At 43.2% G+C, this 27582-nt stretch overlaps 1 protein-coding gene across 2 annotated transcripts in view; it reads right to left on the bottom strand.

Annotated features, from left to right (window-relative positions):
- Nucleotides 1-369: 369 nt before the first annotated feature.
- Nucleotides 370-27582, bottom strand: part of LOC139530615 (synaptotagmin-C-like) — a 44517-nt gene continuing 17304 nt past the window's right edge. For both annotated transcript variants that reach the window (XM_071327222.1, XM_071327302.1), the window contains exons 3-13: nt 26811-27237; nt 20959-21345; nt 20302-20416; nt 15793-15975; nt 12491-12617; nt 11707-11925; nt 9507-9627; nt 8369-8540; nt 4390-4519; nt 3806-3896; nt 370-3343 (exon numbers count right to left, since the gene is read on the bottom strand). In XM_071327222.1, the coding sequence (XP_071183323.1) occupies nt 3810-3896; nt 4390-4519; nt 8369-8540; nt 9507-9627; nt 11707-11925; nt 12491-12617; nt 15793-15975; nt 20302-20416; nt 20959-21345; nt 26811-26958 (1689 nt within the window). In that variant the 5' untranslated portion in view covers nt 26959-27237 and the 3' untranslated portion in view covers nt 370-3343; nt 3806-3809. The remainder of the gene's footprint in view (nt 3344-3805; nt 3897-4389; nt 4520-8368; nt 8541-9506; nt 9628-11706; nt 11926-12490; nt 12618-15792; nt 15976-20301; nt 20417-20958; nt 21346-26810; nt 27238-27582) is intronic.

The following is a 27582-nucleotide window of genomic DNA, read 5'->3' as shown; positions in this document are numbered from 1 at the left end:
TCAGTTCATAAGGGTATAATCACTGCATGACTTCCCTGGCATTTATATGACTACTAGAAAAGACTCACAAAGCAACAGTAGGTGGCAGACCAGAGAAAGACACACTCAGGGCAGGCAGCAGCACTCCACTTTGCATTTAGATAAAGTGAGGACAATAAAGAATTCATGACAAAGTGACTAAATAATTACACACGACGATAATGCACGGTAGGAAAGAGAGAGAGGAAGGTCCTATATGTTCAAAGAAGATTCAATATATATATAGGTCCAGTGTGTGTGTAGGCTACTGTATACGTACATAATGCACAAGGTTTGCACGCACACACACCTACTTCACACACAGTGATTAATAAACAAACACACACAGAATGAGGCTGGATGATACATATCCTTTATTTCCATGATCATTGCTTCAGCCACACCATCTCCCACACGTTCACCTACATCATCTTCCTCTTCACCCTCCTCCCCCTAGTTCTCTGGCTGAAACAAACATCCTGACTGAATGTCTCACTTCTGTTCAAACGTCTATTTATCCATTTAACCCATATAAAAAGTAAACTTCTGAAGAAATTATATATTTTTTAAAGAATCAAAAATTAAATCAGGAATAACTATTTAATGAAGATATACAGGATAAACAATGTTATTTATCATCATTGTTTTGATTACAGAGATAACGATTGCTAGGTCTCCATTTTCGTCATTAGTAGTATTAATATCAAGTTCATTGTCAGGTTTTGCTTAAAGCATCACTTATTTAATTTTCATTGCATCAAGTTGACATCATTCATTTTAATATAAGCATGCACACACGTTTCCCCATGTCCATTCAGAACTGCACTAACACTGAGAGAGACAGAGGAGAGAGGAGTCCTACACACAGAGAGAGCGGGCAAGATGGAGGGAGGCGGAGAGAGGGGGTGAATGGCTGTGTGGAGAGAGAGGGAAGTGGGGAAAAGGGAGTTTTCAGAAATAGAGTGGGAGAACAAGCAATCAAAGAGAGCGAGAGAGGTATAGAAAGAGATAAAGCGGAAAGAGAAAGGTATATAGAGAGAGAGAGCGAGCGAGAGGCAGGCAGAGAGAGAGAAAGAGAGACACAGGTATAGAAACAGATAAAGGGGCAAGAGAAAGGTATATTTAGAGAGAGCGAGAGAGGTGATACTGAGAGCACACTAGCAACCTCCAGTGCTGAGTGAGTGCTAACACCACAGTGTTATGGGGCAGAGAAGAATGTGGACTGTGAGGGATAGAGACAGAGCCTGGAGATAGGCCAATGGATCAATACTATAGTATCTACTTATACAGGCAGATCAATGACCTCCCAGAACAACCTGAGCTGACATACAGTTCCAGATGGAAAACTTCTGGCTATGATATGGGATATACGGCTTTAATCTGTGTACATACCAAGCATCCCTGCACTTCCTTGGCCTGAAGTTGGAATAGTAACTGGATCCTCCTGAATGCGTTTAAGGGGAAATGGCTGCCATAGGATTAGTAGTGCTGTTAGTTGAGGTTATAGTAGCAGAAGTGGTGGTAGACATGGTTCTCTCATGGCAGTAGCCACATGGTGCTTAAAGAGGAAGTGCAGAGCGTCAACAGGGGGTCATCGTATTTCACTAAAGATAAAGGACATGGCTACCCCCTCTCTGTCTCCCCTTTGGAGGGACTACTAGGGAACATAAAAGAGTCATTACTCAGCCCCAAAATTCTACCTCAAGTAATCAAAACGTATCTAACATCACGGTGCCAACTGGTTTCCCCTCAGACACACAGTACACATTTACTAAAAGAAGTACACAACCAACACAGTTACTTAGATCAGGCAGGGGGGGCACTTTTGAGTGACTGACAGCTGATCAAGGAAACAACACAGACAATACACTCTAATCTCTGTGAGAGACCGACTGTTCATCAGGGATCATAAGTATCCCACTCCCCACCAAGTGCAATGGGTCCTACACAAAAATGGTTCCTCTAAGACACACAGGACAGAAGACACATTTTATTCAACGACAGGAGTTTGTCTGTGGATGCTAGGAATGGTGTGGGGCCGCGAGGACAGGTAGAAGATAGGGACGGCATGAGCACAGAAACATGTCACACAGAAGGTCACAGTGACACACACACAGACACACAGGCATACACAGATGCACACGAATACAAAACACACACACAAACACAGAAATACACACAAATCAAAGCAACACAAATGTGTGTGTCCTTCTAACGTTGTCGTCCAGTCGGAGACATGGACTGCAGACAATTTTTATCTTTTAAAATTAAATAATCAATTTAAATAAACAAAATCTTGGAATGATAGAAAAATTCGATATAATGGTGAAATCCTTCCCTGTAGGATATATTTCCAGTAAGTGCACTCCAAGCCGAGCAGGTCCGTCCTCATCACAGTTCCCCTGTAGAGTCCTCTGGGGTAAAGTCTGCCAGTATGTCCAAACAGTGGAACACTATTCCTGTAACATCCCAAGGTGCTCAAATAGTTCAGGTCTTCAAGTACTCATGGTCACATCCTTAGTGGATCGTAAAAAAATGGTATGGATAAATTTCTTTCTGGATGATTATATTACACAAACCCCCAAAACCAAACAAATAGAAAAATAAAAGCAAATTCACATTAATGAGCACCATGAAGAAGGTGACAAAATAATGATTTGAAGGAACACATTTCAAGGTTACGTAACATGCTTCAGCAGATGGGTTCATCCACATTTCTCCCTCCCCTGACATCAATAATAACGACCGGCAAACGTTCCTTCCTCCAGCTAAAAGCCAGAAAAGCCCAGATCCAGAGGGTAGGCCCAAACCAGGCCTCAAGAATGGACTAGACTAGAGTCTCCACAACTGATGTTTGTCCTGCTGAAAACACTACATGGATGTTTCCTAACTCCTACACTTGTATACTAATGGCCTAAAGTAAAGCATTGACATGGTTTTGTCTTTTGAAGTCCATACAGTGCAGAAACCTTAGGCTCAGATTTGATTGGAGGGAGAAATGTGCATCATCACACTCCTCCTGGATGAATTACTGGCACTAACCTGAAGCAGTGTGTGTGTGTGTGTGTGTGTGTGTGTGTGTGTGTGTGTGTGTGCGTGTGTGTGTGTGTGTGTGTGTCAGCGTTCTAAGTGTTGCTTGTATAGAATGTAGAATCTGTTTTCCTGTGCTTCGTTGCGACAGGACAGGAGTTGGAATATTCAGCAGTAGCAGTAGAACAGCAGTAGCAGTCGATGTGTCTCCTTATCTCTCTTTGTTTGATGGAGAGAATTATTCACAGATGAGCAGAAGGAAAGGAAAGTCTGGAACTGGAAAGATGATAATAACCTGGGGAGAAAAGGAGAGAGAGAGAGATAAAGTAGGAGAGACAGTGCGGGTGAGAAGAAACATAAACAGAGAACAGAGCCTTAGAGTACAGTAAGTCAGGGGGTGGGGTACATAACATCTAGATGGTACAGATACTCTTGCCTCACAGCTCGTTAATCTAACAGCCTCTGAGTCTCAGCTGGATCACATTCACCAAGTTTATAATCACAAAGCTGTGGTTATATAGGTCCCTCCACATAAAGCTATGGAATATTGAAAAATTGTGTCAGGGTTGGGGTCCACTTTAATAAAGGCAATGCAGGAAATCAATTCAATCTAATTCATGAAGCAGAAATTGCCCGTCCTTTGTAATGACGATGTTTTCTAAATCATACAACTAATTTGTCTGAATTGAAATGGAAAGGACTCCAACACTGATCCTGGCACTGCATGTGAGAGCATTGAACCAAGCGTTCTACTCACAGTTCTACTCAGAGTGAGGACTGTCCACCACGATGTGAGGCTTGGGAGAGGCTGCGGGACTCTTTGACACAAATGAGGCCACAAGTTTTTCCTGGAAAAATATATTAAAGCAGAGTTAGTATCACCAACACAGACACTGTACATAACAAAAGTACATGTATGCTAAAATAGATATTTCATTACTAATGAAAAATATGGTGAGTGGATGAATAGACAGACCAGTTGTTGTACAGTATGTATCAAGCATCTCAGAGTAGGAGTGCTGATCTAGGATCAGGTACCCCCTGTCCGTGTCATCTTATTCAATGTGATCTAAAAGGAAAAACTGATCAGTACTCCTACTCTGAGACGCTTGATACATGTGGCCCCCAGACTACTGTATGTATGTATGTGTGGTTACTTACAACGACTGAATAGAAAAACAAAGACTAGTTAGAACAGGGGAAAAGAAGGCCAAGTACAATTACATACATGAAGTAGGAAAATAGAATGAGAGCACAGGCCTGCACAAAAATGCACTGTAGTCACGCACTCACACTCAACGGTACACAGACACACACACATCACATCATGCACATAATTACCTCGACGAGCTGGTGCCAGTGGTCTATGGGCTTGCGGGGGTTGGCCAGCATGGCAGTCCAGTGCTCCCTCCCAGGACCCTCAGCGTCACTGCCCACACGACACATTCCTATGACCTCATTATGACCAATACTGACCAACACACAGCCAGAGAGAGAGAGAGAGAGAGAGAGAGAGGGTAGGTGGGTGGGGGGGGGGACGGAGAGAGACTGTGACGAACAGGCAAAGTAGGACTCATTTATCCACCTTGAGTGCTGGGAAAATGAATGCGGCCACAGAGGTTGGATATTCAATAGTGAGCGCACAATATACAGAGACTATTACAAAGGTTTCAATACCAATGGAGAGCACATTCATATCATACACAAACACACGCATGCATGCACACACACAAACATCGACCTATAGAGATGCTATAACCTGGGTTTTAAATGCATAAAAGATAACACACACACACACAACTATAGAGATACTATAACCTACAACATGGGTTTATTAATAATAGAAAAAGAAAACACAAACACACACCAGCCAGGCGATGGTGTGATGATGGAGGGTGTGATAGAGAGTGCCAGATAGATACACACTGGCATGGTTACACAGTGTCTCACCACCAGACACTATTTCCATTAGCATTAGCATAACCCATGTTTATTCATGAGGCGCCCATCCTCATGTAAAACAGGAGGAATCCTGGGACAATCAGCTATGTGTTCAACAGACCACTGCTCCACACCAACCAAATAACAACGTCTATCAACGGTACAGACCCACATAGTACTAACTACACACCAAACAAATAACGTCTATCAATGTTTTAGACTGACCCATGCTAGTACACAACAACGGCTATTAAAGTAACTGTGCAGTGAAAATCACACTTTTCAAAGTTCATATTCTGCTAACTCATACCCAAATAATTGTGTTTATTCATCCTGTACTCGTATTAGTGGCCAAAGCATGAATTGGAGAAAAAACACCTCAAACTTGTATCTCATACAGACCGTTTCATAATGCTTGCTACTTCCTCATAGAGTATGGTGTCATACTCCTGAGGAGGATGAGCTGGCCAATCACTGGTCTAGAGGAGGATATTTTTAACGACCGGTATACACCCACATCATTCTGTTGGGGTACGCCCACACTATTCCAACACAGAAAAGCTTCTTAACATACATAATTTTTTTTAAATTGGAAGGAAAACTATTTCACTCATATTGTAAGTAATAATAGGTCAAATTTAACACTGGACAGTTATTTTAAGGTAACAGAATGACTCATCCTACTACACACCAACATCTATCAACTTAATAGACCCACACAGTGCTAACTATACACCAACCTAATAATAACCACCATCAACATACATTACACATGATCCAGTACTAACTACACACCAACCCAATAATAACCACCATCAACATACATTACACATGATCCAGTACTAACTACACACCAACCCAATAATAACCACCATCAACATACATTACACATGATCCAGTACTAACTACACACCAACCCAATAATAACCACCATCAACATACATTACACATGATCCAGTACTAACTACACACCAACCCAATAATAACCACCATCAACATACATTACACATGATCCAGTACTAACTACACACCAACCCAATAATAACCACCATCAACATACATTACACATGATCCAGTACTAACTACACACCAACCCAATAATAACCACCATCAACATACATTACACATGATCCAGTACTAACTACACACCAACCCAATAATAACCACCATCAACATACATTACACATGATCCAGTACTAACTACACACCAACCCAATAGCAATGTCTATCAACGTAACAGAGTGCTAACTTCAAGGTTATTATTGTTTATATTCCTATTAGTTTTAAGATTTTTATTCGAAATTCAGTTTTGTTTCAGATCTATTTTACTTTGTTTTTTTATTTAGTTTACTTTTTATAAAAACATGCATATAGTTTTGTGTTTTTTGGAATGTCACTTCTTGCCACTGTGGGGCAGTAATGCATAAGGTGATGGGTCAGGTCATAGGTTAGGTTAGGTTTAAAGGTACACTCAGGGAGATGACGTAGATGCACAAAGTAAACAGTAGTGGTGGGTCAATTTCTGCAACAACCAGGAGCGTTGAAGTTCCATCGTTGGTCACCACCTTTTAAAGTGTTGCATTCTGGTGATAAAAATTCTCAGACTGGAGCCTACATGTCAATTACATGAACTTACAAAAATCATATGATCAAAGGTCATGAAGTTTTGACTGTAGTAAACTGCAAGTTTCTGCAGTTGCTCTTCACCAACTTCATCCTGCAGTCATCACCTGCATTGTGGGAGGCTCTATTGTCAACCAATCATTAGTTTAGCTTGAAAACCCTGTTCGATTTTTGCCCCCCAAAAACATAATTCATGATGGTTTTTATTTTATTTAGTTTTGGAGTCAGTATAGTTAAAAAATTTCAAACGTGTTTGTTAATTATTTTAATTAAATTTACTAAATGGTTTTGAGTGATGATTCGTCATAATAAGTCGCTCTGGATAAGAGCGTCTGCTAAATGACTTAAATGTAAATGTAAATTAGTTTTTGTTTTAGTTTCAGTTTACTATAATAACCTTGCTACACACCATAAAAATAACAACTACCAACAACAGACACACCCTTATCTAACAATTAACAACAGACACACCCTTATCTAACAACTAACAATGGATATACCCTTATCTAACAATTAACAACAGACACGCCCTTATCTAGCAATTAACAACAGACACGCCCTTATCTAGCAATTAACAACAGACACGCCCTTATCTAGCAATTAACAACAGACATGCCCTTATCTAACCATTAACAGACACGCCCTTATCTAACAATCAACAGACACACCCTTATCTAACAATTAACAACAGACATGCCCTTATCTAACCATTAACAACAGACATGCCCTTATCTAACAATTAACAACAGACATACCCTTATCTAACAATTAACAACAGACATACCCTTATCTAACAATTAACAACAGACATACCCTTATCTAACAATTAACAACAGACATACCCTTATCTAACAATTAACAACAGACATACCCTTATCTAACAATTAACAACAGACACGCCCTTATCTAACAATCAACAGACACACCCTTATCTAACAATTAACAACAGACATGCCCTTATCTAACAATTAACAACAGACACGCCCTTATCTAACAATTAACAACAGACATACCCTTATCTAACAATTAACAACAGACATACCCTTATCTAACAATTAACAACAGACATACCCTTATCTAACAATTAACAGACATGCCCTTATCTAACAATTAACAACAGACATGCCCTTATCTAGCAATTAACAACAGACATGCCCTTATCTAGCAATTAACAACAGATATACCCTTATCTAACAATTAACAGACATACCCTTATCTAACAATTAACAACAGACATGCCCTTATCTAACAATTAACAACAGACATGCCCTTATCTAACAATTAACAACAGACATGCCCTTATCTAACAATTAACAAGACATGCCCTTATCTAACAATTAACAACAGACACGCCCTTATCTAACAATTAACAACAGACATACCCTTATCTAACAATTAACAACAGACATACCCTTATCTAACAATTAACAACAGACACGCCCTTATCTAACAATTAACAACAGACACGCCCTTATCTAACATTTAACAACAGACATACCCTTATCTAACAATTAACAACAGACATACCCTTATCTAACAATTAACAACAGACACGCCCTTATCTAACAATTAACAACAGACACGCCCTTATCTAACATTTAACAACAGACATGCCCTTATCTAACAATTAACAACAGCATCCATCCAAATATGTAGTCGGTAATATAATGGTATCAATTACATTCACATCCCACACAAACGTATAAAACTCCCATTGTCCAGTAATAAAGTAATAACAGCCCAGGTCTCTTCTTACCAGTCATAGTCCATGACAGCGATGATGATGGACACCCTGTCGATGTCCTCATGAGGGATGTCAAAGACTAGAGCCTCGTTGTAGGTGGGGTTCAATGTATTCTTCTTAATGGATGTCTTCCTCTTCTTTAGCCTGCGGCCATCACATATCAGAGAAGCCTTCACGTACGGGTCTGAGAGAAGGAGAAAGAGGGAGGGAGAGAGAGAAAAAGAGCGAGAGAAAGAAAGAAAGAGTGAGAGCGAGCGAGAGAGAAAGAAATAGAGGAAGAGAATGGAAGAAAGAGAAAGAGAGGGACAAAGATAAGAGACAAACCTTGAGCAGGCTATTAACACATTATACTCCCACGTCCAGGCATCTGTCTTTAACACATAAAAGACATACAAATCAAGGCCCCTTGGACGAGGCGGATTAAGGCCAAAGTAAAACAGGTGTATTCACGTCAATTACCACAGAATAAAAACTGCCGCTCTAGTCCGTTGTAGCACTTACAGAACACTGAGAGTTACCATTTGATTTTATGGTGGATTTTTTTATACCTTTGTTAGGCATTCTAATAATCTCCTAATCATAAAATAAATAATAACGGTGTGGCCTCATAATTTAGCGTGTCATTTCGTCAGTATAGTAACTGTTACCATGGTAATGCAGGATCATCACATCCTCACAGGCAGGATTAATAACTCAATTACTTTAGTTAGGCGTTCATGAATGAAATCATCATCAGCTACCTAAGTCCCAGCCATCCGTCAGGCCAGGACATGGTTGTGTTTATAGCATTTGGTTGTTTGTTGGCTGCGGTTTTTAGCACTCCAACGTTTATGATGTTTGCTATTTGCTTGTGTTTCCAACATTGCCACAAAACAGATTTTTGGCACTTCATTGCATTTGGAACAGTTGAACAGTATTTATTTGGGCAATATTTACAGAATGTAACATATCAACATTCAAATATTCATGAATTCAGTCAATTGATGTGTTTGCTCCATCTGTTTATGCAGGCCTAATTGCAATCAAATAATAGTTGAAATACAAAATGTGTGTTGTGAGTCTTGTCAGGCTGTTTCTAACAGAAGAGACGACCCCCAGTGCTGCGGTCAGTGTGCTGCGGTCAGTGTGCTGTGGTCAGTAGGTAAGTCACCTGAGAAGCCGGTGAGGTCCATGGCTTTAAGGTTGGTGGCCTTGATGACGGTGGCAGTGAGCCGGCCTGCCGTGGGCAGGTAACACAGAGAGAAGTTCAGCTCCCCCAGGTCAGCCTTCTCCTGTATCACACACACACACACACACACACACACACACACACACACACACACACAGGTCAAGTTTCAAACAGGGATCCCAGCAAACATGTGGTAAACACTCAGCCAGTAATACCCAAAGCCACAGGCTGAGAGCAGGGTCTGTAAAAGAGACCACCATCTTGCATTTGGTTTGCTAAACCATGAAGCAGGCATCATTGATAATTGCCACAGAGACATGACAGGTGTCACAATCTAAACGGGCAGCATATTCAAACTGAAGGCAACTGTCATCACAGTACATTAATGAAATGTCAATCTTTCAATGTCCCCAAGAAGATACAAGTTAAATTGCGCTAGATCTAAAGGCTATTTAATCACTCTCCCCTGCTTCCTCCTAACTCGGCACAGCCAGTGGTCATGGTGGTGGCATAGTGGCATAGCAGTGGCATTATAGTGGCATAGCGGTGGCATTAGTGGCATAGCAATGGCATAGTGGCATAGCAGTGGCATAGCAATGGCATTATAGTGGCATAGCGGTGGCATTATAGTGGCATAGCGGCGGCATTATAGTGGCATAGCGGTGGCATTATAGTGGCATAGCAGTGGCATAGCAATGGCATTATAGTGGCATAGCGGCGGCATTATAGTGGCATAGCGGTGGCATTATAGTGGCATAGCGGCGGCATTATAGTGGCATAGCGGTGGCATAGCGGCAGCATTATAGTGGCATAGCGGTGGCATTATAGTGGCATAGTGGTGGCATAGCGGCAGCATTATAGTGGCATAGCGGTGGCATAGCGGCAGCATTATAGTGGCATAGCGGTGGCATAGCGGCGGCATTATAGTGGCATAGCGGTGGCATAGCGGCAGCATTATAGTGGCATAGAGGTGGCATATGGTGGCATAGCAGTGGCATAGCGGTGGCATTATAGTGCCATAGAGGCGGCATTATAGTGGCATATGGTGGCATAGCAGTGGCATAGCGGTGGCATTATAGTGGCATATGGTAGCATAGCAGTGGCATAGCGGTGGCATTATAGTGGCATAGCGGCAGCATTATAGGGGCATAGTGGTGGCATTATAGTGGCATAGCGGCGGCATTATAGTGGCATAGTGGTGGCATTATAGTGCCATAGCGGTGGCATTATGGTGGCATAGTGGTGGCATAATAGTGGCATAGTGGTGGTATAGTGGTGGCATTATAGTGTCATAGTGGTGGTATAGTGGTGGCATTATAGTGGCATAGTGGTGGTATAGTGGTGGCATTATAGTGGCATATTGGTGGTATAGTGGTAGCATTATAGTGGTATATTGGTAGCATAGTGGTGGTATAGTGGTGACATTATATTGGCATAGTGGTGGCATTATAGAGGTATGGTGGTGGTATAGTGGTGGCATTATAGTGGCGGCATTATATAGGCATAGTGGTTGCATTATAGTGCCTGTATAGTGGTAGCATTATAGTGTCATAGTGGTTGCATTATAGTGGCATAGTGGTGGTATTGTGGTAGCATTATAGTGGCATAGTGTTGGCACTATAGTGGCATAGTGGTGGCATTATAGTGGCATAGTGGTGGTATTGTGGTAGCATTATAGTGGCATAGTGTTGGCATTATAGTGGCATAGTGTTGGCATTATAGTGGCATAGTGTTGGCATTATAGTGGCATAGTGGTGGCATTATAGTGGCATAGTGTTGGCATTATAGTGGCATAGTGGTAGCATTATAGTGGCATAGTGTTGGCATTATAGTGGCATAGTGTTGGCATTATAGTGGCATAGAGGTGGCATTATAGTGGCATAGTGTTGGCATTATAGTGGCATAGTGGTAGCATTATAGTGGCATAGTGTTGGCATTATAGTGGCATAGTGGTGGTATTGTGGTAGCATTATAGTGGCATAGTGTTGGCATTATAGTGGCATAGTGTTGGCATTATAGTGGCATAGTGTTGGCATTATAGTGGCATAGTGGTGGCATTATAGTGGCATATCGGTGGCATTATAATGGCATAGTGTTGGCATTATAGTGGCATAGTGGTGGCATTATAGTGGCATAGTGGTGGCATTGCGGTGGCATTATGGTGTCAGGCATGGGCTCTCACCGCAGTGCCCTCCACGATGTCCCTCCAGACAGGCTTTTCCCCTGTGCCCTCGCTGAAGTCCAGAAGGTTGTCCACAACCACTTGGCCAATCAGGTCGTGTCTGGAGAAGCGGTCAAAGTCGTAGACAGAGAAGTGTAGCTTCCGGGAGTGCAGCTCTGCCAGGGGGACACCGAACTGGAACGTCTCGTTGAAGATAGGGTTTAGGGTCTTTCTGTGGACCTGTGGGAGAGAGGAGAGGGGGGAATTGAGGAGGGAAAGCGGGATAGAGGTAAAGAGGAATAGGTGGGAGAAAGGGGAAGGAGAGGGAGAGAAGGAGGGAGAGGGAGAGAGAACAAGAGAGTCTGCAAGAGAGTCTGCTAGACAGACTAACATATTTATTCAGAACAAAATATCAGCTAATTCCAATGTGCAAGGGAGTAGACTTTGCATTTGTAAATTCTAATAAATTACTGACAGTAATTTAGAATAAAATCCCAACTTGAGAAACGGCAATGAAACTCCACACAAATCTCTGAGTGACATCAATGGATGATTCACACATTACTCCAAGTTATGCATGAACACATTTCTCAATTGGCATCGGAGTGAAACTACACGTTTGTCAGGTTAGTATTTTACTGTGCCTTCAAACTGGACTGAAAACCAGCCCAATTTGTGTGAAAACTAACAAGTGTAATAAATGACAGCCTGAGCCCAGATCTGTTTGCACTGTCTTCCAAGGTATTTATGGTCATTGGCAAGACAGCACAAACAGATCTGGGATCAGGCTTGATAAATGTGTTACCTTGGTCTGGAACTTCTTCTTCCTGTCTGGCAGTAGGTAGATCTTGACGTAGGGGTCTGAGAAGCCGTTGGCGTCCTTGGCAGCCAGGTCTACAGCCTTCAGGATCTTTACCACTAGCTGCTCTGTACTGCAGACGGGGACACACATATACAATCTATGTTAGACTCACCGTCTGGGAGACACACACACAACACAATCTATATGTCAAACTTACCTGGACAGACATAGGGCTACAGAGTAGATAGAGAGACAGTGGAGTGGTTAGGAGAGTATGTTGTATCTATGAAGTGGGTCGATGGGGATCCAGGATGAAGCAGCCCTTGACACTGATTTAAGGGTTTACTCCCTACTAATGGGGAATTTGAGGAAGGTAGATCTGTGAATGAGAGCAACTTCTACAAGTAGCATAATCCATTGCTACAAAGCTACAGATCGGCTCCAGCAGTTCCAGTGAGATGTAACCACAGTAAGCACATATGTACACTGAGTGTATAAAACATTAGGAACACCTTCCTAATATTGAGTTGCACCTTTTTGCCCTCAGAACAGCCTCAATTTGTCAGGGCATGAACTCTACAAGGTGTCGAAAGCGTTCCACAGGGATGCTGGCCCATGTTGACTCCAATGCTTCCCACAGTTGTGTCAAGTTGGCTGGATGCCCTTTGGGGGGTGGACCATTGTTGATACACACGGGAAACTGTTGTGTGACAAATCCAGCAGCATTGTTCAAAGGAACTTAAATCTTTTGTCTTGCCCATTCACCTTCTAAATGGCACACATACACAATCCATGTCTCAATTGTCTCAACGCTTAAAAATCCCTGTCTCCCCCCCTTCATCTACACTGATTGAAGTGGATTTAACAAGTGACATCAATAAGGTATCATAGCATTCACCTGGATTCACCTGGTCAGTCTATGTCATGGAAAGAGCAGGTGTTCCTAATGTTTTGTACACTCAGTGTATATATATACACCCCAGGAGAGAGGCCAGAGAGAAGCCAAGCCATTAATACTCCTCATAGGAGGCTATTCCACTGTGTTATGGTCAGTCTGGGTCACACACACACGCCCGCACACACACATACACAATCTTGCACATATACACATGCATACACACACACACGCGAAGACGTCCTTCTAAACCCCCTACGTCCAGTGGTCTGTCTGCAGAACTACTTATGAGGGATTTAATTAAGAGAGTGCAGATGGCTGGCAGGCCTTTAATCAGACCTCATTATACCCTGTCCTTCTGCGTTAACGAGCGTGTCACCACTTCATTACGAGCCTTTAGGAGCACAGCGTGAACTCTGGGGAAGAGAGCACCACCAGGCTATAGCCAATAGCAGCTCAGACAAACACACTGTTTAATCATCTGGCCCAATCAGGACTGAGATAAGCCTGTTGATGACACGATTGCATCCAATCAGGTTTCATGTTTATCATGCAATCGCGTCCAATTAAGGAAAATAGGTAAACATGCCAATCCTACAATCACATCAAATCAGGGATAAGATGAATACCGTAATTTGTAAATTAGGAAGTTATATTTAAATTGGTTAAACACGTTAATCAGAGAAACATGTCCAATTAGTATTTCTTAAGTCTATCTACTTACTTTAAGTCCAGTATCATCTCCGCTTGGAAGTCGATACACACTGTCAGTACGTGTATGACTATAAGCAGTGTAGTTTTATAAAGCATAATTGAAAATGCCAGGTGAGTCCTGTATAAAAGCTGGCCCTGATGGCATGTCACATTCAACAACATTACCTCATTACAACAACAAACACTGTAGTGTTCCTACTCTCACATGTCCGTTTGAACATCAAGACAACAAAGAGCAGGAACAAAAGACAACCTTTAAAAATATATATATATATTTAACCTTTAGTAGGCTTACTAGGCAAGTCAGTTAAGAACAAATTCTTATTTACAATGACAGCCTACTAACACGGTCCCAGAAGCACTCGGCAGAAAATACACCTATTACTGATCTGTCAGAGGGAAATTCGCTATACTATTCCTCACAGACAATGTCTGGAAACCGCCCTATTCCCACAGCACTAGTGTCAGCTTTTAACTACAGTGTCAATAGAAAATACATTTCCCAGAGGGCCCGAGGGAAAATTGACATTGTTGTCCTAACTGCTATTCCCCAAATGTGCTCGGGTCTAGCACGTTAACATTGATGTATGGTAAATACATTACAATTATCCCACACAGTGCGAACAGTGTGAAGAGAAGGTGACACACATTATATCTCCCTCTCCCTCTCCCTCTCCCTCTCCCTCTCCCTCTCCCTCTCCCTCTGTCTCCTCTCTCTCTAGATTTTCTAACAAAGATTCACAGTGTGTCAGAAAGCAGAGCAGAACAAATGATCTTGTGACGTGAGGTAGAAATACATGTAGGTAGATATACACCAACACCCTCCCTCCCTCCCTCCCTCCCTCTCGTTCCCTCTCCCTCTCGTTCCCTCTCCCTCTCGTTCCCTCTCCCTCTCGTTCCCTCTCCCTCTCGTTCCCTCTCCCTCTCGTTCCCTCTCCCTCTCGTTCCCTCTCCCTCTCGTTCCCTCTCCCTCTAATTCTGTGTGTCTGTAATTCGTGTTATAACAGTCTGGTGTTATAATGTGTTGACAGGGTCTGCTGTTTAAAGTAGCTCACCATATATAATTCATGACCCTAACTGCCTCTCACTCCCTTGTTTTTCGAACATCAGCACTTTCTTTCTCCATTGTAATGTTTCTCTGTGTGACGGCAGAAAGAAAGGACCCCACCAGGCAGCCACAGAGCCACAGATAGACTAGACAGATTGACCTAGCAGGCTGTACTACACTGCCCCTGCTCTCTCCCTCCTCTCCTCTGTCCTCCCTCCATCTTCCCATCTTCAACCCTCCGAAGGGGGGCACACCCACCATTTACATAAACAGAGCCAGTGCTGCAGAAAACCTACAACAAGGGGCATGCATGACTAATGCACTCAAGGTATGGAAAATTAGACAATTACAATAACAATGTCTATCTATCTATCTATCTATCTATCTATCTATCTATCTATCTATCTATCTATGTATCTTGTGTACACTATTTAGTCCATAATGTAAAAGTATATATGGGTGATAAAAACTTCCCACTGTGTGATACTTGACACTGCAATGATAGAATTTCTAGGGCAAGTACCTTAACTCAGCTGTGATGACAGAGCAGCTGTTGATCCTCTGTCTAAGCCTTAATGTAATGTATATTTAACAGTGCACTCAGACCGAGGTGTGAAGAGGATTAATTAAGTGAATCGGTTCACTCACTTGAAGGCGTAGCGCAGGAGGAAGCTGATCTTGCCGCAATTGTCCCCCGTTTTCCCTTCCCCCTGGTCGCCCCCACGCAGTCTGTAGAGTTCCGGTTTGATTTGGCCAATGCTGGTCACCTGCTCGGTCTTCTCCTCACCATGGAAATCAGGGCTGGACAACTGGTGAGTCATGGGTTTGGGCCTGGGGAGAGAGAAAGACACATTAACACTCACTGGAGAGACAGACAGGGTTAAAGGAGAAGTTCTCTTTTTTACAACCAAATCTACATTTTTGAAGTAAATGGCATGTTATAGAAGGGTCCAGACACCTTTTTTGTGATTTCAGTTGTTTGAGAAACTTACCCCAAACAGAAAAGCACTTCTTCATCCTCGTTGTGCATTACCTTGTGCAGTACGTTGTGTAGTACGGGGGCCCTGAAAAAACATGAACAAAGGCTACAAAAACACCCAAATACGTCCTTTTAGAAACGGCAACGCTCTCAGTATAGTGATGCAGCTCTTTAAATGTTGTACACATGAAAATGTGTCATTACGAACTTTATCAGCAATGTTATAGTCCATTTTGTGCTACTTGAGCCATTTCCCCTATCCAGCTGTTCCATTCTCTGTTTAGACTGCTGCTATAGGTAACTGCCAAATTAAAGGAAACTCCATAATAAAGTGTCTTAATAGGGTGCTGGGCATCTACAAATGCCTGGAACCTACTGTGTGGAAGTACATTGCAGAATAATAGTGAAGACATCAAAACTCTGAAATAACACATATGGAATCATGCTTTCAATATACCTTGTATCCCTCATTTACTCAAGTGTTTCCTTTATTTTGGCAGTTACCTGTAGAATGGACGGAGTAGTATCGCTCGAGTCGCAACAAAATGGAATATAACGTTACGGATAAAGTTCGTAATGACACATTTTCATGTGTACCACATCTAAAGACCTGCATCACTATACTGAGAGCTTTGCCGTTTCTAAAAGGACGTATTTGGGTGTTTTTGGAGCCTTTTTCCATGTTGTCAGGGCCCCCGTACTACACAACCAGATGAGGAAGTGATTTGCATGTTTGGGGTAAATTTCCCCAAAATAAGTGAAATCACAAAAAAGGTGTCTGGACCATTCTATAACATGGCATTTACATAAAAAATAGAAACAGGGTTGTAAAAAAGAAAACAGAATAACACACACTAAAAAGATCGATAGGGTTAATTCACAGACATACATTCACTGGAGAGACAGACAGGGTTAATACTCAGAATAACACTCAGAAAATGTATACACTAGACAACCAATCACAGAAATGTGATGACCCTTAGATAATATAATTATCACATACTTAAAAATATATACAGTACCAGTTGAAAATTTGGACACACCTACTCATTCAAGGGTTTTTCTTTATTTTTACTATTTTCTACATTGTAGAATAATAGTGAAGACATCACAACTATGAAATAACACATAGGGAATCATGTAGTAACCAAAAAAGTGTTAAACAAATCAAAATATATTTTATATTTGATATTCGTCAAAGTAGCCACCATTTGCCTTTGCACACTCTTGGCATTCTCTCAACCAGCTTCATGAGGTAGTCACCTGGAAAGCATTTCAATTAAAAGGTGTGCCTTGTTAAAAGTTAATTTGTGGAATTTCTTTCCTTCTTAATGCATTTGAGCCAATCAGTTGTGTTGTGACAAGGTGGGGGTGGACCCTTTACTCAATACTTTGTTGAAGCACCGTTGGCAGAGATTACAGCCTCAAGTCTTCCCTAGGTATGACGCTACAAGCTTGGCATACCTGTATTTGGTGAGTTTCTCCCATTCTTCTCTGCAGATCCTCAAGCTCTGTCAGGTTGGATGGGGAGCGTCGCTGCACAGCTATTTTCAGGTCTCTCCAGAGATGTTCGATCGAGTTCAAGTCTGGTCTCTGACTGGGCCACTCAAGGACATTCAAAGACTTGTCCCGAAGCCACTCCTGCATTGTATTGACTGTGTGCTTAAGGTTGGAAGGTGAACCATCGACCCAGTCTGAGGTCCTGAGCGCTCTGGAGCAGGTTTTCATCAAGGATCTCTCTGTACTTTTGTACTTTGCTCTGTTCATCTTTTCCTCGATCCTGACTAGTCTCCCAGTCTCTGCTGCTGAAAAACATTCCCACAGCATGATGCTGCCACCACCATGCTTTACATGGTTCCAGGTTTCCTCCAGACGTGACACTTGGCATTGAGGCCAAAGAGTTAAATCTTGGTTTCATCAGACCAGAGAATCTTGTTTCTCATGGTCTTAGACTCTTTAGGTGCCTTTTGGTAAACTCCAAGCAGGCAGTCATGTGCCTTTTACTGAGGAGTGGCTTCCGTCTGGCCACTCGGATTGGTGGAGTGCTGCAGAGATGGTTTTCCTTCTGAAAGGTTCTCCCATCTCCAAAGGAGAACTCTGGAGCTCTATCAAAGTGACCATCGGGTTCTTAGTCACCTCCCTGACCAAGGCCCTTCTTCCCCAATTGCTCAGTTTGGCCAGGAGGCCAGCTCTAGGAAGAGTCTTGGTGGTTCCAAACTTCTTCCATTTAAAAATGATGTAGGAAACTGTGTTCTTGAGGACCTTCAATGCTGCAGAAATTATTTTGTACCATTCCTCAGATCTGTGCCTGGACACGGAGCTCTACAGAAAATTCCTTCAACCTCATGGTTTGGTTTTTGCTCTGACATGCACTGTCAACTGTGGGACCTTATATAGACAGGTGTGTGCCTTTCCAAATCATGTCCAATCAATTTAATTTACCACAGGTGGACTCTAATCAAGTTGTAGAAACATCTTAAGGATGATCAATGGAAACAGGATGCACCTGATCTCAATTTCGAGTCTCATAACAAAGGGTCTGAATACTTATGTAAATAAGGTATTTCTGTTTATTATTTTGAATACATTTGCAAACATTTCTAAAAACCTGTTTTCGCTTTGTCATTATGGGGTATTTGTGTTTAGATTTATGAGGGAAAAACATTATTTAATACATTTTAGAATAAGGATGTAACATAACAACATGCACCTGTGGAACAATCGTTAAGACATTAACAGCTTACAGACGGTAGGCAATTAAGGTCACAGTTATGAAAACTTAGGACACTAAAGAGGCCTTACTACTGACTCTGAAAAACACCAAAAGAAAGATGCCCAGGGTCTTCACTGCTCATCCGCGTGAATGTGCCTTAGGCATGCTGCAAGGAGGCATGAGGACTGCAGATGTGGCCAGGGCAATAAATTGCAACTTCCGTACTGTGAGACGCCTAAGACAGCGCTACAGGGAGACAGGACGAACAGCTGATCGTCCTCGCAGTGGCAGACCACGTGTAACAACACCTGCACAGGATCGGTACATCCGAACATCACACTTGCGGGACAGGTACAGGATGGCAACAGCAACTGCCCGAGTTACACCAGGAATGCACAATCCCTCCATCAGTGCTCAGACTGTTCGCAATAGGCTGAAAGAGGCTGGACTGAGGGCTTGTAGGCCTGTTGTAAGGCAGGTCCTCACCAGACATCACCGGCAACAACGTCGCCTATGGGCACAAACCCACCGTCGTTGGACCAGACAGGACTGGAAAAAGTGCAATTCACTGACGAGTCGCGGTTTTGTCTCGCCAGGGGTGATGGTCGGATTCGCGTTTATCGTCGAAGGAATGAGCGTTACATCGAGGCCTGTACTCTGGAGCGGGATCGATTTGAGGGTCCGTCATGGTCTGGGGCGGTGTGTCACAGAATCATCGAACTGAGCTTGTTGTCATCGCAGGCAACGCTGTGCGTTACAGGGAAGACATCCTCCTCCCTCATGTGGTACCCTTCCTGCAGGCTCATCCTGATATGACCCTCCAGCATGACAATGCCACCAGCCATACTGCTCGTTCTGTGCGTGATTTCCTGCAAGACAGGAATGTCAGTGTTCTGCCATGGCCAGCGAAGAGCCCGGACCTCAATCACATTGAGCACGTCTGGGACCTGTTGGATCAGAGGGTGAGGGCTAGGGCCATTCCCCCAGAAATGTCCGGGAACTTGCAGGTGCCTTGGTGGAAGAGTGGGGTAACATCTCACAGCAAGAACTGGCAAATCTGGTGCAGTCCATGAGGAGGATGCACTGCAGTACTTAATGCAGCTGGTGGCCACACCAGATACTGACTGTTACTTTTGATTCCCCCCCCCCCCCCCCTTTGTTCAGGGACACATTATTCCATTTCTGTTAATCACGTCTGTGGAACTTGTTCAGTTTATGTCTCAGTTGTTGAATATTGTTATGTTCATACAAATATTTACACATGTTAAGTTTGCTGAAAATAAACGCAGGTGACAGTGAGAGGACGTTTCTTTTTGCTGAGTTTATAGATAGATAGATATATCACATCCTGCATATTTTAATCAATTACACATAAATTCACTACATATACCATAACCTCTTTGTAATCACCGACACAGAGAACACACACAAACAAACAAGCACACACACACAGTACAGTACTGACCGTGCAGTGACCTGCTGCTGGGAGTGGGCGTTGGGCATGTCTTTGTGGGGTGGGGCGGCTCCCCCCTCAGTGGTGGGGGGCAACTCTGGAGACATCTGGCTCAATTTAAGATTCCCTAGACCACAGACCAGAGAGAGAGAGAGAGAGAGAGAGAGAGAGAGAGAGAGAGAGAGAGAGAGAGAGAGAGAGAGAGAGAGAGAGAGAGAGAGAGAGAGAGAGAGAGAGAGAGAGAGAGAGAGAGAGAGAGAGAGAGAGAGAGAGAGAGAGAGAGAGAGAGAGGACAATACAGAAAAAGGAGTGCAGAGATTAGAAGGGGGATAGAAAGAAGAAAAGAGGTGTTTGTATAGAAGGTGAAGCTGGTTCTATAGAGTAGAGAGATTGTTGTGTCTTATTTCTTCAGTTTATGGGTCGGTTGTAGTGCATTTAGCAATGTGCTGCACCATTTCAAGATGTGTTAATAATACTCTGGCTAGACACACCGTCAGTGGAGTTCAAATGTAATATAGTACAGATCATTTTATCGATATAAATATGATATGTTGGTATAGTACAAGATTTAAAACATCGACCAAGGCATTATATGACGCAAACTCTGTACACATGCTATAATACAGCCACATCAGTATCAGTGGGGTGAGATCAGGCGTTCCTTCTCACCAGCGTTGTTGGGGTAGGAGTCCATGTCCAGGTAGGAGTGTTCCTGGGTCTGTTCCGGGCCTCCCACCACGCCCCCCACCCCGTGGCCACTCTCCACCCCCACCAGGTCAGAGAAGTGGGGGTGATGCTGCTGGGGCTGGGCCAGGGAGGGGTAGAGTGAGGAGTGGGACGCCTTCCTCTGCATGACAGGAGGTAGGAGGGAGGCCCCCCCACTGCCGCCCATCCCACCCCCGCCCCCGGGCATCAGCCCCGATGTCAAGCTCAGGCCCCCACCCTCCTTGTCTCGCCATGGCAACCAACAGAGCTTCCAGGAGACAAAGAGAGAGACTGAGAGAAGGACGATCCCGCAGAACGTCACGATCACCGACAACAGGCTGACAGAGATCTCTGGAGGACGAGAGGAGAGAGGGAAGGATGGAGAGAAGAGAGACAGAGAGACAGAGAGACAGAGATAGAGGGTGAGTTTGTTTCAGGCAATGATGGATGAAGACTCAATACTTCAACCTCATCATCTAAAATACCAAAAGCCTCATGTCACATTAATCAGTATCCTTCACATAGTTTATTCTCTCAATGAAGCCTCCTTTTTCCACTCCTCATCACAAATAGCCCCTATCAGACCAAAATCCACTAAATCCCACATCATCAGAGCAGAGGGACAACACACTGTGAGCGTAATGTGATATGCCGCTTCAAATGCTAATATACCCATTTTGAATATGGCAGCTTAAACATGAACAAACGTTGGTGGACTGATAACACCACAATAAAAACACTAACACCCACAATGATATTTCCTGTGATGTGATTAGGCCTGTGCTCGTGGTTATGAGCTTTTAATCACTGACGGCTAAAATATTTTGTCTGAGGGGAAACGGGGGTCATCCTGGTCATCCTGGTGAGAAAAAAATAAGTAAAAAAGCGTGGTTTCAGCACCAGTCTGGTGGACAGCTCCTCCAGCCCTATCCAATACACAGACCAGAGGCCTGCCAATCACCTGAGGCCATTGTCTGGGTGTAGAGCGATCAGTGTTGGACCTGGAGAATGTCTCTCTTTATCTGTCTTTCTATCGCTCTCTCTCTTTTTGTCTGTCCATCTCTCTATTTTTCCTTCCCCATCCCTCTCTTTCCTTCCCCCTCTCTCTCTCCCTCTCTTCCTATTTCCGTCTCTCTTTTTTGTGTATCTGTTTTTTATTTTATTTATTTTATTTTACCGTTATTTTACCAGGTAAGTTGACTGAGAACACGTTCTCATTTGCAGCAACGACCTGGGGAATAGTTACAGGGGAGAGGAGGGGGATGAATAAGCCAATTGTAAACTGGGGATTATTAGGTGACCGTGATGGTTGAGGGCCAGATTGGGAATTTAGCCAGGACACCGGGGTTAACACCCCTACTCTTACGATAAGTGCCATGGGATCTTTAATGACCTCAGAGAGTCAAGACACCCGTTTAACGTCCCATCCGAAAGACGGCACCCTACACAGAGCAGTGTCCCCAATCACTGCCCTGGGGCATTGGGATCTTTGTTTAGACCAGAGGAAAGAGTGCCTCCTACTGGCCCTCCAACACCACTTCCAGCAGCACCTGGTCTCCCATCCAGGGGACTGACCAGGACCAACCCTGCTTAGCTTCAGAAGCAAGCCAGCAGTGGTATGCAGGGTGGTATGCTTTATGTTTATCTATCATTCCTTCACCCTCTCCCTTCCTTTCCCTGGCTCTGTCTTTCCTCGGTTCAATCCGAAGTGGCTTTGTGGGCATGACAAAGACACAAACATTGTTCAATCATTCAAAAGATATTGAAACTATATCTATAACTCACTGACAACGAGACTGAGAGTAAATGAGACAACAGCAGCCAGTGCGAGACACTCCTCCAACCCTAGGGTGCATCTCCTGGAATTCTCTACGCCTTCCTTCTGTCTCTCTCTCTCCATCTCTTCCCCCTTTCTTTAGTCTTCTCTCACATCCTCCATTGCTCTCCTTTTTCCATGCTGTCTTATTTTGCCTCTCTCTCCTCCATCTCTCCCCCTATTCTCCTTCTCTCTCTCTCCCTTCTTTTCTCTCCTTCTCCCGCACTTTCTCCATCATTCTTCCCCTCCTCTCCTTCTCTCTCTCCCTCCTCTTCCCCCTCTCCTCTCTCTCTCTCCCCCTCTCTCTCTCTCCTCTCGCTCACTGTGGTGAATTATTCATCAGTCTATGTATGACATTAATCAGCACTTGTTCAAAGGATATGATCAGAGACAAAGAGGGAGAGGGGGAGAGCGAGAGAGAGAAAGAATGAGAGAGAGGTGGGAGGACATTGATGTATCACTGTGGAGAACATAACACAGATGGAGAGAGAGAGAGAGAGAGAGAGAGAGAGAGAGAGAGAGAGAGAGAGAGAGAGAGAGAGAGAGAGAGAGAGAGAGAGAGAGAGAGAGAGAGAGAGAGAGAGAGAGAGAGAGAGAGAGAGAGAGAGAGAGGGGAGAGGAGCCCTAAGGGGGAGAACGGAGGTGTAACGAAAGAGATGGTGGGAAAGAAAATGAGCGGGGGAACGAGAAAGGGAAAAGGGAAGAAGAGATAAGGACAGAGGGAATATGTGTAGAGCATGATAAGAGAGAGAGGGAGATTCTGAGAGAAGAGAGGGGGGAGAGGAGAGGAGAGAGGCTGTAGGGGCGGGCCAGATAGAGACAGATTGGTAACCATGTTGAAACAGACATATTGGCTGACTGGTCACATTCAGCCTCTCCATCTACACCTCCAGTCCACCCAGAAGGATACAGCCAGGTTAATATAGTCACCATCTACCAACATGCCACAGAAGAAAACAAAAAGAGATAACGATGGAGAGAGAAAGAACGAGAGAATGAATGATGGAGAGAGATGGAGGACAAACAAGGCAACGAGGATTTAGAGAGACAACTAAAGAGGGGAGGGGTTTAGGACGGTAGAGAGAGAATAACAGTGTGTGTGTGTCTCTGCATGCGTGTGTTTGTGCATGTTTGTGTGTGGCAGCTCAGGGGGCATAGATAAGACAGGGCTGTGATCAAGCGTGTGTGGGGGGGGGGGACTGTCAGCGGGAAAACGTTGCTTATTCATTAGTCTTTCAGGAGGTCAGGTGCTCAATACTGATCTCCATAGGTCAGTCCTAATCCACACAACCTAACCGTTAACATGTGTGTGTGTGTGTGTGTGTGTGTGTGTGTGTGTGTGTGTGTGTGTGTGTGTGTGTGTGTGTGTGTGTGTGTGTGTGTGTGTGTGTGTGTGTGTGTGTGTGTGTGTGTGTGTGTGTGTGTGTGTGTGTGTGTGTGTGTGTGTGTGTGAGGGGGGTAGCTTGGTGGAGGCAGGCGGGGGTGGTTCTTCTGAGACACAAACCCAGCATGGGACAGATTGACACCGGCTGTCAATCAGTAAGTGATGTATCCGACTGGGAGTTTTTCAGGCAGAACATCAAACAGCTCACACCCACCCTGCTTACACAAGCCATTGATTGACAGACAGGCGACGGATGGCGGATCCTGTACTGCCCAGAGGCCCTTGCTTTGGTTTATCACGTCATTACCCAGAGGCTAGCCGCTAACGCCTCCCACCAAACCCACTGCATGATGACATCCTGCACTGTGTCACACAAATCTCTAGGTGCTCCATGCAGCAGATCCAGCCTAATCTACACTACAGCACACTGATCCACACGCATCCCCTCTAATCTCCACTACTGCACATTTCTGCCACCGCTCCAAAACCTCTCCATGAGAATCCACACAGGACCAGAATGCTGCTGGGACTGCAGCTAGCTAGCGCCACCACTCATCCACTCTGCTGTGTAGAATTAATTCAAAGGGATCTGTGACGATGCTCCATATTTACAATTAGCCAGGTTGGGATTGCACTTGGACTCTTTGGTTTGCCCTATAAACAGAGGGCTGGACCTTCGTTATCAATTTGGAAATGTCTCATGAATATTTCAAAGTGTTCCAGAGGTGCCCTGATTAGTTGTGGGAGTGCTAGCCAGCCCCTCAGGGCAACCCTGGCATCGGAACCCAGATAATATCTCTTCTTCAGGATATTCTGCTCTATCCCACAATACACATTACTATGGCCAGGAGTTTTTCCTGGGATTTTTTCCTGCTAATGTCACTTGGACAGAAAAACCTCCATGTCCTATACATGGCTAATGATTCCTGTATGTTACTGTGTTGTTAATGATTCCGGTACGTATCTGTATATCACTGTGTGTTGTTAATGATTCAAGTATGTGACTGTATGTTACTGTGTGTTACTATGTTTATAATGATTCCTGTATGTTACTATGTTAATAATGATTCCTGTATGTTACTGTATGTTAGTGTGTTGTTAATGATTCCTGTATGTTCCTGTATGTTAGTGTGTTGTTAATGATTCATGTATGTTCCTGTATGTTACTGTGTTGTTAATGATTCCTGTATGTTACTGTATGTTACTGTGTTGTTAATGATTCCTGTATGTTACTGTATGTTAGTGTATGTTAGTGTGTTGTTAATGATTCCTGTATGTTACTGTATGTTAGTGTGTTGTTAATGATTCCTGTATGTTACTGTATGTTACTGTGTTGTTAATGATTCCTGTATGTTAGTGTATGTTAGTGTGTTGTTAATGATTCCTGTATGTTCCTGTATGTTAGTGTGTTGTTAATGATTCCTGTATGTTCCTGTATGTTAGTGTGTTGTTAATGATTCCTGTATGTTCCTGTATGTTAGTGTGTTGTTAATGATTCCTGTATGTTACTGTATGTTAGTGTGTTGTTAATGATTCCTGTATGTTCCTGTATGTTAGTGTGTTGTTAATGATTCCTGTATGTTACTGTATGTTACTGTATGTTACTGTGTTGTTAATGATTCCTGTATGTTACTGTATGTTAGTGTGTTGTTAATGATTCCTGTATGTTACTGTATGTTACTGTGTTGTTAATGATTCCTGTATGTTAGTGTATGTTAGTGTGTTGTTAATGATTCCTGTATGTTCCTGTATGTTCCTGTATGTTCCTGTGTTGTTAATGATTCCTGTATGTTACTGTATGTTAGTGTGTTGTTAATGATTTCTGTATGTTACTGGAGTTACTGTGTTGTTAATGATTCCTGTATGTTCCTGTATGTTAGTGTGTTGTTAATGATTCCTGTATGTTCCTGTATGTTAGTGTGTTGTTAATGATTCCTGTATGTTCCTGTATGTTAGTGTGTTGTTAATGATTCCTGTATGTTACTGTATGTTAGTGTGTTGTTAATGATTCCTGTATGTTCCTGTATGTTCCTGTATGTTAGTGTGTTGTTAATGATTCCTGTATGTTACTGTATGTTACTGTATGTTACTGTGTTGTTAATGATTCCTGTATGTTACTGTATGTTAGTGTATGTTAGTGTGTTGTTAATGATTCCTGTATGTTCCTGTATGTTACTGTGTGGTTAATGATTCCTGTATGTTACTGTATGTTACTGTATGTTAGTGTGTTGTTAATGATTCCTGTATGTTCCTGTATGTTAGTGTGTTGTTAATGATTCCTGTATGTTCCTGTATGTTACTGTGTTGTTAATGATTCCTGTATGTTCCTGTATGTTACTGTGTTGTTAATGATTCCTGTGTGTTACTGTATGTTAGTGTGTTGTTAATGATTCCTGTATGTTCCTGTATGTTACTGTGTTGTTAATGATTCCTGTGTGTTACTGTATGTTACTGTATGTTAGTGTGTTGTTACTGATTCCTGTATGTTACTGTATGTTACTGTATGTTACTGTATGTTAGTGTGTTGTTAATGATTCCTGTATGTTACTGTATGTTACTGTATGTTAGTGTATGTGAATAATTCCTGTATGCTACTGTATGTTACTATGTTGTTACCTGTTTCGTGCTGCTGTCCCCTCATCATGTAGACGAAGTCTTGGCAGCTGGCTTCATGGCTGTCCTTCGCTGAGGAGTGTAAGCACAACTCCTCCACCAGAGTGAGCGCCTTCTTACACAGGTGGTCTTCATCCCAGTCCCCCGACATCCTCCAATCCGCATTGCACTCCCACCCGCAGTCAACCAATCACAGCACAGCCCTCGCCGCCCTCACCAAACGGACGGCACCTGGGTGAGAAGAGGTTCGATCCGGCCACGTTCCTTGGAGGGTCTGGAGAAATGGGTGGGGCCGGTGGAGATTGGACCAATCCAGGAATAAGGGGAGGGGCTCTGTCAGGCACTGTCTACTTAGGCGGAGTCTAGCAGAGACCCTCCATGACTGACACGCCCATAAATGTGTGAGCCAAACCCACCCTTTTGTCTTTTCCTGAGAGGAATGAACGGGAAAGATTAGGAAAAAGAAGATGAAAGACGATGTATAAATAGGTACTGTTATCATTGTACCAATTGGTGACAGATTTTCATGCAAATATTCTCAAATCTGCATAAAACAATATGTGCATTTTCCCACCAGAGGTGAGTTTCCATCAAACTGCGGATAAAAATCTGTGTGTCTGTGTGTGATAAAAATCACTTTTGTGGTTAAGTTCCCATGTACCGGATAAAACATGTACATTAAATGGGGTACAGATGGTTTTGTCACAAAAACTGTTGCGATAAATAGCAAACCTGGCCAATCTGGTTTTGGCGCATGCTCTCTAGACAAGTTCAC

This window comes from Salvelinus alpinus, chromosome 1, assembly GCF_045679555.1.
Source record: "Salvelinus alpinus chromosome 1, SLU_Salpinus.1, whole genome shotgun sequence".
NCBI lineage: Eukaryota > Metazoa > Chordata > Actinopteri > Salmoniformes > Salmonidae > Salvelinus > Salvelinus alpinus.
This window is presented reverse-complemented; position numbering and strand designations above follow the sequence as displayed.